A 12123-nucleotide genomic window follows, 5' to 3' on the forward strand; every position below is an offset into this window, starting at 1 on the left:
CTCACCAGCAGGGGGCGTCATGTGTGAAGTTAAACCAGCTTTAGTCGGGCTGCTTATCTATGAAGGTAAAAGAGTAGCAAAACTCAAGAGCACGTAGATGTGATAAAAACTCAATCGAGTCCAAACACAGAGTTCAGCTCAACCCTAATCAACTCTCCTGCCTGTATCTTTAGCAATCCTGAAGACACTGATTATAAAATTAATTCCTTAATAATTAATTCTATAAATAATAAATATAATTTAATGATATTGCGCATGTATCTGTATCATATGTAGCCTATTTGTTTTGTATCACTAATCGCTCATTAAATGTATCTTTTGATCAGTTACTCTTTATGCATATTAATTATTGTGGTGTTTAGTGGCATCCATTCTCTGTTAATGGAGGCGCTGAGATGTTAATTTTCACAGCTTACATTCGACTGGTTGGACAGTTTAAATGTTGATACAGTATTATAGAGACTTTAGAGAAGCGTGTGTAATTTTTAAGCCACAGTGTGTAATTTTCACCGCTAATTAGTTAATAAAATATATAACACTGTTCTAGTGGTTTTTGGATATTTTAATCCGAACATCTTACATATTGTGCCTTTAATTGACTTTTGCACGACAGATTTTCACTTGAGGAATACCAATTAATATTTTCTGTAAATATTTTGAATTCTGAGATTGATGGTTCTATGTCTGTGGGTTTTGATAATATCTGTAGCTATTGCACTGATTAACCTTAATTATTACTGATGAAACACAATTTATTAGTTTAATGTGATGACAGTCATAAATCAAGTTGAGACAGGTCATTTAAGAATAAAATATCAATCAAGATATATTTTTTTTGTTAAAATTAAACAGTTTAAAAAAAGTGAATTAAATAATTTAATAAATAGTTTTCATTTGCCTTTTTTCTTGAACTTTTTAAGATGTTATGTGTGTATCTCTTTTCTTGAACCTAGACTGGTTTGTCCCTTATGTTTTATGTGAACATTAAACATGGAATATCAGAATGAAACATGGAAAATAAACATTTGATTGCAATAATTGATCAGATGCAGTGTTTAATGTTACATTCATGATTTATATTGGTTGTTGTTAACTCTTTTCTTTAACAATTCTTTCTATTGCTGTTATTCTTAGTCTTAGTTATTCTTTTTTTATTAACCATATCACTTTAGTAGGCTAGTATACAGAAATTACATAGGCCTATTAATACACATAGAAATAAAATAAAATAAAAAAAACATGCCAGAGAGTACAAACCATTGATTCATTAGTCAAATAACTGCTTAGTCTTCATTCAAGCCTCATATTTTCAGTAGGACATACGTCAACACACTAAAGGTCAGTTGATGGTGTTAGTTTCTCCCAAACCAGTTTAGCACAAACCCTGATCTGAAACCAGTGAAACTCTTGTCAAAACCCGCTTTTATTCATTGCTGGGAAAAACACACATTAATCATCAGATGCACCTGAACGAGGTTGCCAAGGTTTGCTGTTTCATGAAGTTCAGGAAGTCACGTGATTCTGGCGAACGGGTGGACACGCGATATAATGCTGTATAATGCGATATAATGCTGTATAATGCGATATAATGACGGTGGAAGTTTAAGAGTAAGACAAAAGAAACATTAATGGCAGTGTTGTCTGGTTTTGCTGCACAAATCTATAAGCGACTTTCTTCTTCAAGATAAGTCCACAGTCGCGTAGCTAATAAGAGGACTTGGCAACTCTGGGGACATCGAGAGAAGGAAGTTATACTATAAGAGAAAGAGAAAGAGACGTATTTTATGTTACACGCGTGCTTTAACACTACAGTGGATAGTTTTTATCGTCGCGTTGTAAAGCAAACATTTTGGCACGTGCTGAAGCTGAATCTGTTTAATCTCATCCTTCATTAGTTCACAATAAAAACACAAGAGGTTCGATCAGGACTGCAACAACAGGGGTATGTCATGCTATTAATGTAACTGTGTGTGTGTGTTTACAGTTTAAAATCCGATGCAGCATAATCGTAGTTTCATAAATATCCAAAAATAAATAAAAAATAAATGTCTTTAAGGCTTTGACCAAGTGATCACTGTACTTTATTTCTTTCTTTATTTAGAATAGTGGACGCGTGATTGAAACATTTTGAGATTTCATATTAATTTAGGCTATTGATTGTATGAAAGTTAGGCAAAATTCTCAATAAAGTAAAATAATAGCTTTAAACTAAACCAGTTTTTCTGGAAATTCGAACAATAAATGTTGCTTAAGTGAATGAGCCTGTTTTGCTAAATATTCTCCCAGATATTATTGACTCGTTTCCACAGGGATATTTGATTGGCTGCTGCGCCAATATAAATACTTAGTTACATGAATCTATTCAAGTCCATTCATTTTCAATATATATATATATATATATATATATATATATATATATATATATATATATATATATATATATATATATATATATATAATATGTGTAAATCTACTTAGGGTTCAGAGAATTATTTTTTTTTCCCCATATTAATTTCACCCACGTCTAGTACAATTATGTGGTTTTGTTTCTTTAATACAGTGTATTTTTTTATTTTCTTGATTTACCCCGAAAGAATGAAAGTGAAATGTGACAACATGCCCCATTGGTGAAACATGACCATATGACAGATTAAAATGTTATCTAATCTAATAAAAAAATATATATACAAGGCAACTAAAACAGTGGCGAATGTTTCTGCTGTTAGATCAGTATTAAAGAACGATATCAACTGTTAAATAACAGATATAAGATAAAAATAATAACATAAAAAGTATACATAAATTATTTTACTCACAATCTTTTTTTTTTTTTCTTTGTCAACATAAATACATTATGCGTCCTCTGGTAGTGTGAAAGAGAAATTACATAAATACAAAATATGAATACATCTCCCTTTTCCCTCATTTAGAGAACATTTCCCATCACTCTTTTTTTAATCAGTTGTTTTGAATCTCAATTTTGAAAAAAATGCCACGGTGACATAATTCATTGGTGATGATATATGCAGTAAACTCATTTCTAAAGCGCTGTGAAGTCTAAAGCACTGTAAACTCATTTCTAAAGAAATGAAGACCTAGTGTGTGTGTGTGTGTGTGTGTTTCTACTAGTTTTTCACCCCTGTTGCTCATTCCTAAAGGGTTAACCTGAATGATACAGCAATCATGTGCATTTTCAAGATTTCCAGGAGGACAAAAACACACTTCAATAACACATTCAATAATACAATATGACAGAATTAAGATTCATAAGGAGATCTCTGTTGCATATCATAATGAACTCTAAAAGTCTTCTGTCAGTAATCTTTGAAATGCTTCATACGTCATTAATATTCAGCATGTTTCCCCTAAAGATGGATGAGTATCACAGACTCTCAGACGCCAGTGCTGTCAGCAGTTCCTCAGATCACAGCATGAACGTTTCTCCTGGCGTGATCAGTGAGTACAAATATCACACACACAATAGGAGCATATTGCAGAATAATCATCAAATCGTTCTTAGAAACCACAATCTGATGGCAATGGACCAGAGTCAGGCGAGGACTGAAAACTGAGTCTAATTTTTTTCATGTTTGAAAATTGGAATATATTTCCATAAATTTCTGATAACTTAAATATATGACAACCTATACTTGTGTGTGTCTGCCTCATTAGACATTCAGTCCAGTGTGGTGCTACACATTTATACACAATCGCTGTGTTGTTGTTCGGTGTAATGCAATGTCACTGCCATAGAAACCAATTCCAGAAATGCAAAAGTGCCACGGACGGGACACACTAAACGTTATGAATACACACAGTGTGGAAGGTCAGTCGTTTAGATCACATGCAAATTGAAAACACAAATAATCAGATTTGGAGTGACAGTGTGAACGAAAAGTTAATTGTCTCTTATTAGTAAACTAGGCTCCCCATAAACACAAAAAAACAAACCACACAAATACATGAACTAGATAATCATACAGGAAAATAATATAGTAATAGTGTTTTATGTAGATTACATTTAAAGGGTTAGTTCACCTAAAAAAGATAGTTCTGTCATCAATTACTCTTCCTCGTGTCGTTCCAGACCTCTGTTCATCTCCTGAACAGTGTTCACGCAACAATGTCATCTCTCTTGTGAACACGCGCGCATGTGCATGAGCAGAGCAATATTTTCTTAAAGGGGTGGTATAATGCCCCTTTCACAAGATGTAAAATAAGTCTTTGATGTTCCCAGAGTGTGTGTGAAGTTTTAGCTCAAAATACCCCACAGATATTTTCATATAGCATGTTAAATTTGTCACTTTTTGAGGGTGTCTGTCCATTTAAATGCAAATGAGCTGCTGCTCCCGGCACAGGGGGCGGAGCTTCAAGAGCTGGTGTCCTTTTACCTCACACACACACACACACACACACACACACACACACACAGAACATTTCAAAAACTTTTAGCCTTTTATGTTCAAACCGGAGTCAGACAATGATGGAGAGACTCAAGAAGAAGTGACAACATGTAGAAGCAACAGGACATTTCTGAATGGTTAGTTGATGAACTTATGTAGCTGATGTGTAGTTATCTTCTAGTCATTGATTAGCATATTCTGTCATGATAATCTATAAATCGTGTTCAGGGGGCGGGGTTTATGTAAATTCTAGGGTTGGTGATGTCACTAACCCGGGAGGAATGTGGTGTAGTCTCTACCAGCCGTTTGTTGTAGTCCTTAAAAAGCGATTTCTGTAAAAGCAAATATCTCCCTTTGCTTTGAACTTTGAGCGTCGTAACTTTGCAGATGTTGTTTATGCTCAGACAGCAACATTACACACTAACTAAAGTTATACAAGTGAAATCATAATCAACCACCCCTTTAAATAAAGTGGTAAATTATGTTTTTGTGCGCATACAAGGCACTAGCGTAGCTTCATAAAATAGCGGTTAAAGCAATGAAGTCTCATGGATTACTTTAATGATGTCTATCCTATTGTTCTGGATATTTAAAGTGGTAGTTGGAAGTGGTGTAAACTGTCAATGGAGGGACAGAAACTCTCAGATGTCATTAAAAATATCTTCATTTGTGTTCCGAAGATTTGAAGGACATGAGGGAGAGGAATTAATGACAGAAACTTCATTCTTGGGTGATCTAACTCTTCAATAGATTACACATTTAAGAAAATATCTGCAATCATTTTGTGAAAGGTGTTTTTTTTGCATGTTTGGACTGAGTTTTCATTGCATTCACACAGTTCTGAGAGTCAGTTTGTGGTGTTTTGAGCACTTCACAGGAAAAAGGGTCATGTTGCGGAGGAAATGGTTCAGCTGATTCAACGTTTGTAAAAGCTTTGTTTCTTGTATCTCGAGTGCTTACAGTATTTTGTAGAAATGACTGTAAATCTGGATTATAGAAGTGCTAAAAGAACATGGATACACCATTGAGGAAGAGCTTGGACGAGGGGCTTCAGGAATGGCGTTTCTGGTGAAAGACGCAGACGGAGATCTTTATGTGGTCAAACAGATGAACTCCAGAGATGTAAGATCTTACTTGAGTATTGACCAACTTTTCCCCTCCAATAACAGTGTCGCTTCAATGGAAGGTTTTTCTTCTTCTTCTTTCTTTCAGGGGGAGGAACTGGATTCTGTCAAAAATGAAGTCGAGATCCTGAAAACGCTGCAGTTTGGATATATTGTTACTTATGTGGATTCATTTGAAGGTTTTTTTTTTCTTTGTACAATAATGTTACTTTGTTCCAAATTAAAAATGTGGTCGTTTTTTTGTTGTGTTTCTGAAAAATGAAATTACAGTTAACTGAATATAAACATCAGTGTAGCTTTCAGAAAATGAAGCTATTTTAATACAGTCAGAGTTAAATCATTCTCTGACTGGATGTTCATTTATGTAGATAAAGAAGCAGGACGCATTTATATTGTGATGGAGTATTGTGAAGGAGGAGACCTCTCAAAAATCATGGGGAAACAGAAAGATGAAAGTTTTTTTGAAGAAAAACAGGTGAGTTTCTATTCTATTCTCTATACTTTAAACCACTCTCACATAAAACATGATTTAGTATGTACATAGACAAAATGGTTTTTGTACTGTACAAACTGTATATTCTGTATACCCAACACACACACACACTCACACACACACACACACACACTGACTCACACATTGGGATTTCTCCATGTGTGTAGATCCTCGACTGGCTGGTTCAGATTTGTCTGGCTCTGCAGTATCTACATGAGAAGAACATTCTTCATAGAGATATTAAACCTCAGGTATGCACTGATAAAGCACAATAAATCACTTCACAAAGTCAAATCTGGAAGACTTATGAGATTTATTGTGTAATTTTAGAATGTCTTCCTGACTGAAGATGGTTACATCAGTCTAGGAGATTTTGGAAGCTCAAAAGCATTGGAAAGGTAAAGAAAGACAAAAACAATAATGGGAACTAGTGATGGATCAAAACCAAAAGTCCTGGACTGTTACAGGTTTGAGTTTACATTGTATTTCCTTTGCAGAGCTGATGAATATGCTAATTCAGTTGTGGGTACAAACCTCTACATCAGCCCAGAAGTTCATCGGAAGAAATATAATTCCAAGAGGTAAGCTTTTGGATAACTGAATGTATTAACAATATTGATATGTTCAGCATTCTAAAAAGGTAATCAGAATTAAATTTCCTTGATGCTTGATCCTTGATACTTGATCGGTGCTTGCAAAAGTATCAACTTTTCTTTATTTGACCTTCATCAGGCATTTTTGTCCTTTCTCCTACACACTTATCCATTACCTGCAGTTGCGCGAGGTTTCACTAAAAATAAAGTTCATTGTGCCATAGACTTATTGTGTTATAGACTTGTTATAATTTAGACAATTTTGCATGATTTATTCAGGTAGATTCCATTAAAGAAACCAAAGCCCTATTCAGATGGTCATTTTTTCTCATGGGGTTGTGAGGTATTTTCAACATTTACAGGGGTTATTCAGTGATTTTATTGCCGTCTGAATTCAGAATGTCAGTGTTTTTCTCCCATCATCCGCGTAAAAATCCCCGGCTGAATTACCTACTGTTTATTGAAGAACACCAAGATCGTGTGGGGATTTACTTTCTTGATTCACTGTTTAAATCCTTTTTGATCACTGCTGAGCACCGTATGCACGATAACTGATGCACTTCACTGTAATTTGCATGTTTTAAAGATGTAGTTTTTAATTACTGAAATGCTGGAAAGTATTTATAAGAACAATATTTCATCACCGCTCCACCTCAGCGAACAAAAAGGAGAAAGAGAAAAAAGCACATAAACATTTGAAATGGGCCTTTATTGTGACAGCAATATATATGATAGAATTTTAAAATATGTAGGCTATTATACACAACATTAAAAATACTAAACAAGCAGCTTTATTTTTACCTCATGTAAATAAGAGGCTTCAATAACTTGTTTCAGCTGATTCCCATATTTTTAAAATTACATCCTTTTGAGATAAAATGCAAGACTGAAAACCATTTCAAATATATCTTTCTACATTATTATACTATTATTAAATTAAATATGAATTTATTCATATTCATTTATTTACAGCAGACAATCATGCGACCACAGTGGGTTCGTGGGTTCATAGGATCAAAAAACTCGCTCCTCCACCATCAATAAATTGCCATATGTTATATATATATATAACATATGAATGCATATGTTTTATCACTGAGGTGTTTTTACAGACGTCCACATGAGAAACCATTACTGTCCGAATAGGGCAAAAGCCTTATAATACACAAAAAAATTATGGTAGCAATACTACACATTATATTTTTAAGTAGATAGCATATAACATGTTTTACAGTGTACACATACTTCTTGATTTTCATTGTCATGCATCGGCTGTTTTAGTGACATTTGGTCTTTGGGATGGTTGCTCCATGATCTCTGCATGCTTGATTTGTGGGTGAGTATTTATTTTTATTTTTTCTCAAAAAACACCATATTACTGTCACACTTTCAGTCCAATGATGATGATGAAATGCCAAAAGGATCAAATAATAAAACATTTATTAAATAACTCAAAACGTGAAATCTAAACAATGAGCAAACACCACAAAACAGTGTGTTGTGCACAAATACAGGACCCTCAACAGATCAAACTGAGGAACAAAACTCAAAGAGATAACGAACTACAGGACTAGCAGGTGTGATGATTGAATCAGTGTCCATGACAACAGATTGTGGCGAGATCTTAAAACAAATGAGACGTGACTGAAGAGACACAAAGTCAGTAAAAATTAAAGTAAAGCGCATAACCGTGACAGAACGCCCCCCTCTTGGCTGGGGCTGAGGAGGTGGTTCCGGATGTGGACGGAGGACTGGTGAAGAGGAAGCTCTGGTGGAAGGAACCAGGATGGCGATGATGGGAGGAGTGGACATGTGGTACACCAGAGCAAGCCCATGGCGGAGTCGACGGAGGGATGAGCCATGATGGAGTATTGGCTGATGACATCCAGGGGACGGCAGATGGAGAATCAGCCATTGACAGAAGAGCCCTAGGCGCAGACAGAGAGCCAATAGGACTGAGCAACACATGATTCAGGCAACCAAGGCATAGCTGCAGCAAAGAATGTCCGAGGTGGTAAAATGTGGAAGGTTCTTGAGTCTGTGGCGCAGGCAGGGTGAGGGTTGACCAAGGTGGAGCCGTAGGGATGAGGGTTGACCAAGGTGGAGCCGTAGGGATGAGGGAGCCTGGTGGAGCCTGGTGGAGCCTGAGGGAGGGAGGAGCCTGGTGAAGCCTGAGGGACAAGGGAGCCTGGTGGAGCCTGACGGAGGGAGGAGCCAAGGTGGAACCGTGGGGACGAGGGAGCTTGGTGGAGCCTGAGGGAGGGAGGAGCCAAGGTGGAGCCGTAGGGACGAGGGAGCCGGGTGGAGCCAAGGTGAAACCGTAGGGACGAGGGAGCCGGGTGGAGCCAAGGTGGAGCCGTAGGAACGAGGGAGCTTGGTGGAGCCTTAGGGAGGGAGGAGCCGAGGCGGAGCCGTAGGGACAAGGGATCCTGGGGGAGCCTGAGGGAGGGTGGAGCCGTAGGGATGAGGGAGCCTGGTGAAGCCTGAGGGACGAGGTAGCCTGAGGGAGGGTGGAGCCGTAGGGACGAGGGAGCCTGGTGGAGCCTTAGGGAGAGAGGAGCCAAGGCGAAGCCGTAGGGACAAGGGAGCCTGGTGGAGCATGGTGAAGCCTGAGGGAGGGTGGAGCCAAGGTGGAGCCGTAGGGATGAGGGAGCCTTGTGGAGCCTGAGGGAGCCTTGTGGAGCCTGAGGGAGGGTGGAGCCAAGGTGGAGCCGTAGGGACGAGGGAGCTGGGTGGAGCCAAGGTGGAGCCGTAGGGACGAGGGAGCTTGGTGGAGCCTTAGGGAGGGAGGAGCCAAGGCGGAGCCATAGGGATGAGGGAGCCTGGTGGAGCCTGGTGGAGCCTGAGGGCGGGAGAAGCCAAGGTGGAACCGTAGGGATGAGGGAGCCTGGTGGAGCCTGAGGGAGGGTGGAGCCAAGGTGGAGCCGTAGGGACGAGGGAACCTGGTGGAGCCTGAGGGAGAGAGGAGCCAAGGTGGAACTGTAGGGACGAAAGAGCCTGGTGGAGCCCGAGGGAGGGGCCAAGGTGGAGCCGTAGGGACTACAGGCTGAAGGGGGAGGTGGAGTGCTGGGACCAGCAGCCGGAGGATCCACTTTCTTGGGTGAAGCTGGCAACCGCAACACCAGAGACTCATCCACAAAGGACTTTGTGTAAATTGCCCCTGAGTTTGAAGTTGTGTTTTGTACTCTTGCCAGATAAGATTACTTTGTCTTTATTATTTGCTTCCATGGTTTTTGATTTACCCTCATGTGTCACACCTGCGTCTAGATCAGGAGTGTTACTTTCCTTTTTTTTTTTTTCTTCAACCCCTACTGACACTAACCAGATTCTTAATTGTTTTCTTTTTTCCTCCACAGGCAGATGGCATGCAGCGTCACATACTTCATGCTGTCAGCATGGCAGGAAGCCTCCCTCACATCTCAGAGAGATACTCAGAGCAACTACGGGAATTAATCAGACAAATGCTCAGCCGTGACCCTAAAGACAGACCTTCAGCTGAAGAGATTCTAGCGAAACCATTCCTGGCAGATGCAGTAGACCGAAACAGCAGAACGCCAGAGGCACTGCTACAGAGTTTCATGAAGTCCGTCAGCGTCTTCGATAAGGCCTACAACAAGCACCATAAAGACATTGAGGTCTTAGTTAGTGAGTGGGGAAGAATAACGGATTCTATGGAGTCTGCGCATTACAGCGCCACAGCGGGGAGTCTGTCAGGTTCAGTGATCGGAGCAGCTGGAGGAATCACTGCATTAGTTGGTTTAATCTTGGCTCCATTCACTCTTGGGGCGTCTCTGATTGTTGCTGGTGTTGGTGTTGGAGTAGGAGTTGCAGGTGGAGTAACAGGTGCTGCATCCACCATTACTAATACTGTACAACAAAAATCATTCAGAGAGAGCCTTGAACAAATTCAGCAGAAGTATAAATCTGTAAGCGAACCAATTCTCACACCACTGAACACACTGAGAAAGGTACTGAGAAAAATCACAAAGTTCAGTGTTTTTTTCGCCAACTCGACTTTTGACAATGTACAAATATCATGCAATTTAGACAAAATAAATGTTTTAGGGAAAACAAATGCCACACAACTCATGAATTTAGGTCTGTTGGCAAACATTAGCAGAATTGCTACTCAGACTGCAAGAGTAGGACGAGTTGTGGCAGAAGCAGTCTCAGGAGTGTTGAGTGGACTACTAGTCATCCTTGATGTCGCCTTCATAGTGATGGATTCTGTAGACATTCACCAGATGAGACAGGGAAAAGTAGATGATCCAGAAAAGGTCAAATCCAGTGTCCTCAAATCCATTGCAGAGATGAGGAGAACACATAATGAGCTCTGCAATGTCCAGAAGGAAATACAAAAAACAAGAGAGGAACTAAAAGACTATATAGAATTGGCCAGGTTTGACAGAGAATTAGACAATGATTTAAATTGTTTAAACATATAGATATGATTCTAGTCAGAGAATCGGGTAACATCCTACCGAGTGAAGAGAAAAAAAAAGAAGAGTTTTTGTATAATCAATCTAAATATTTAATGTGTTGCTCCGAAACAACCAGACTTCCTGTGTGTAGGTTGAGTTTTTGTGATTATATCAAGTCAAGTCACCTTTATTTATATAGCTCTTCTTGTTTCTAGAAGAAAACAGTGTCACAGTCCAGCTTAAGTAAGTTTTGTGATGGTTCATTGTTGTTGTAAAAAAGTAATTTAATTTACTCCCTTTATAATTAAATACACTAATGTCAAACCTGTATCTAAAGGATTCTATACACAATATGAGAATATTCTTATAAGCAAGTGTTCTTAAGTTTAAAGACAAATAAATAATGGACAGAGTGTGTTGTTGTTGTTGTTGTTATTGAGACTGTTGTTCAGTCTCCCAATCGTGCCCGACTCGTGCGACCCCATGAAGTACAGCATGCCAGGCCTCCCTGTCTTCAACTATCTCCTCGAGTTTGCCCAATTTCATGTTCATTGCATCAATGACACTATCTAACAATCTCATCCTCTGCCTTACCCTTCTCCTCCTGCCTTCAATCAATCCCAGCATCAGGGTCCTCATTATGTGGTCGAAGTATTTGAGTTTGGGCTTTAGCATTAGTATCTGTCCTTCCAGTGAACAGATTTCCTTTAGGACTGACTGATTTAATCTGTTTGCTGTCCAAGGGACTCTCAAGAGTCTTCTCCAACACCACAGTTCGAAAGCACCAATTATAGTTTGCGCTCAGCTTTATGATCCAGCTCTCACAGCCATACGTTGCTACTGGGAAAACCATAGTTTTGACTATCCAAGCCTTTGTCGGCAAGTTGATGTCTCTTGTTTTTAATGTTATCTAGATTTGTCAATGTCACTTTATTTATAAAGCAATATTTAAAACAACAACTTTTGACCAATGTGCTGTACATCACATAAACATAAACACAATTAAAACAAATTACAGACAATAAACCGATGACATGCCACTGTATCATCGATTAAAAGCTATTTCTAACAAATAAGCCTTCAGTTTTG

General features: G+C 38.8%; 1 protein-coding gene across 1 annotated transcript; it reads left to right on the forward strand.

The window, feature by feature from the left end:
- The first annotated feature begins 1728 nt into the window (after window positions 1-1728).
- On the forward strand, window positions 1729-11449 carry LOC311098265 (uncharacterized protein). The gene is made up of 10 exons (XM_084138367.1): window positions 1729-1942; window positions 3372-3456; window positions 5401-5525; window positions 5616-5706; window positions 5896-6002; window positions 6188-6271; window positions 6351-6418; window positions 6518-6601; window positions 7895-7949; window positions 9970-11449. The coding sequence occupies exons 2-10, from the start codon at window positions 3372-3374 to the stop codon at window positions 11056-11058; spliced, it is 1788 nt and encodes a 595-aa protein (XP_083994493.1). The 5' UTR covers window positions 1729-1942; the 3' UTR covers window positions 11059-11449.
- Window positions 11450-12123: the final 674 nt, after the last annotated feature.

The sequence above is a fragment of the Abramis brama genome, assembly GCF_963993115.1.
Source record: "Abramis brama genome assembly, chromosome: 1".
Taxonomy (NCBI): Eukaryota; Metazoa; Chordata; class Actinopteri; order Cypriniformes; family Leuciscidae; genus Abramis; species Abramis brama.

Coding starts and splice junctions, on each gene's coding strand:
- LOC311098265 (XM_084138367.1), top strand. CDS start 3,372: ATGGATGAGTATCACAGACTCTCAGACGCCAGTGCTGTCAGCAGTTCC. Junction 6,602..7,894: donor AAGAAATATAATTCCAAGAG/GTAAGCTTTTGG, acceptor CGGCTGTTTTAG/TGACATTTGGTCTTTGGGAT. Junction 7,950..9,969: donor TCTGCATGCTTGATTTGTGG/GTGAGTATTTAT, acceptor TTTCCTCCACAG/GCAGATGGCATGCAGCGTCA.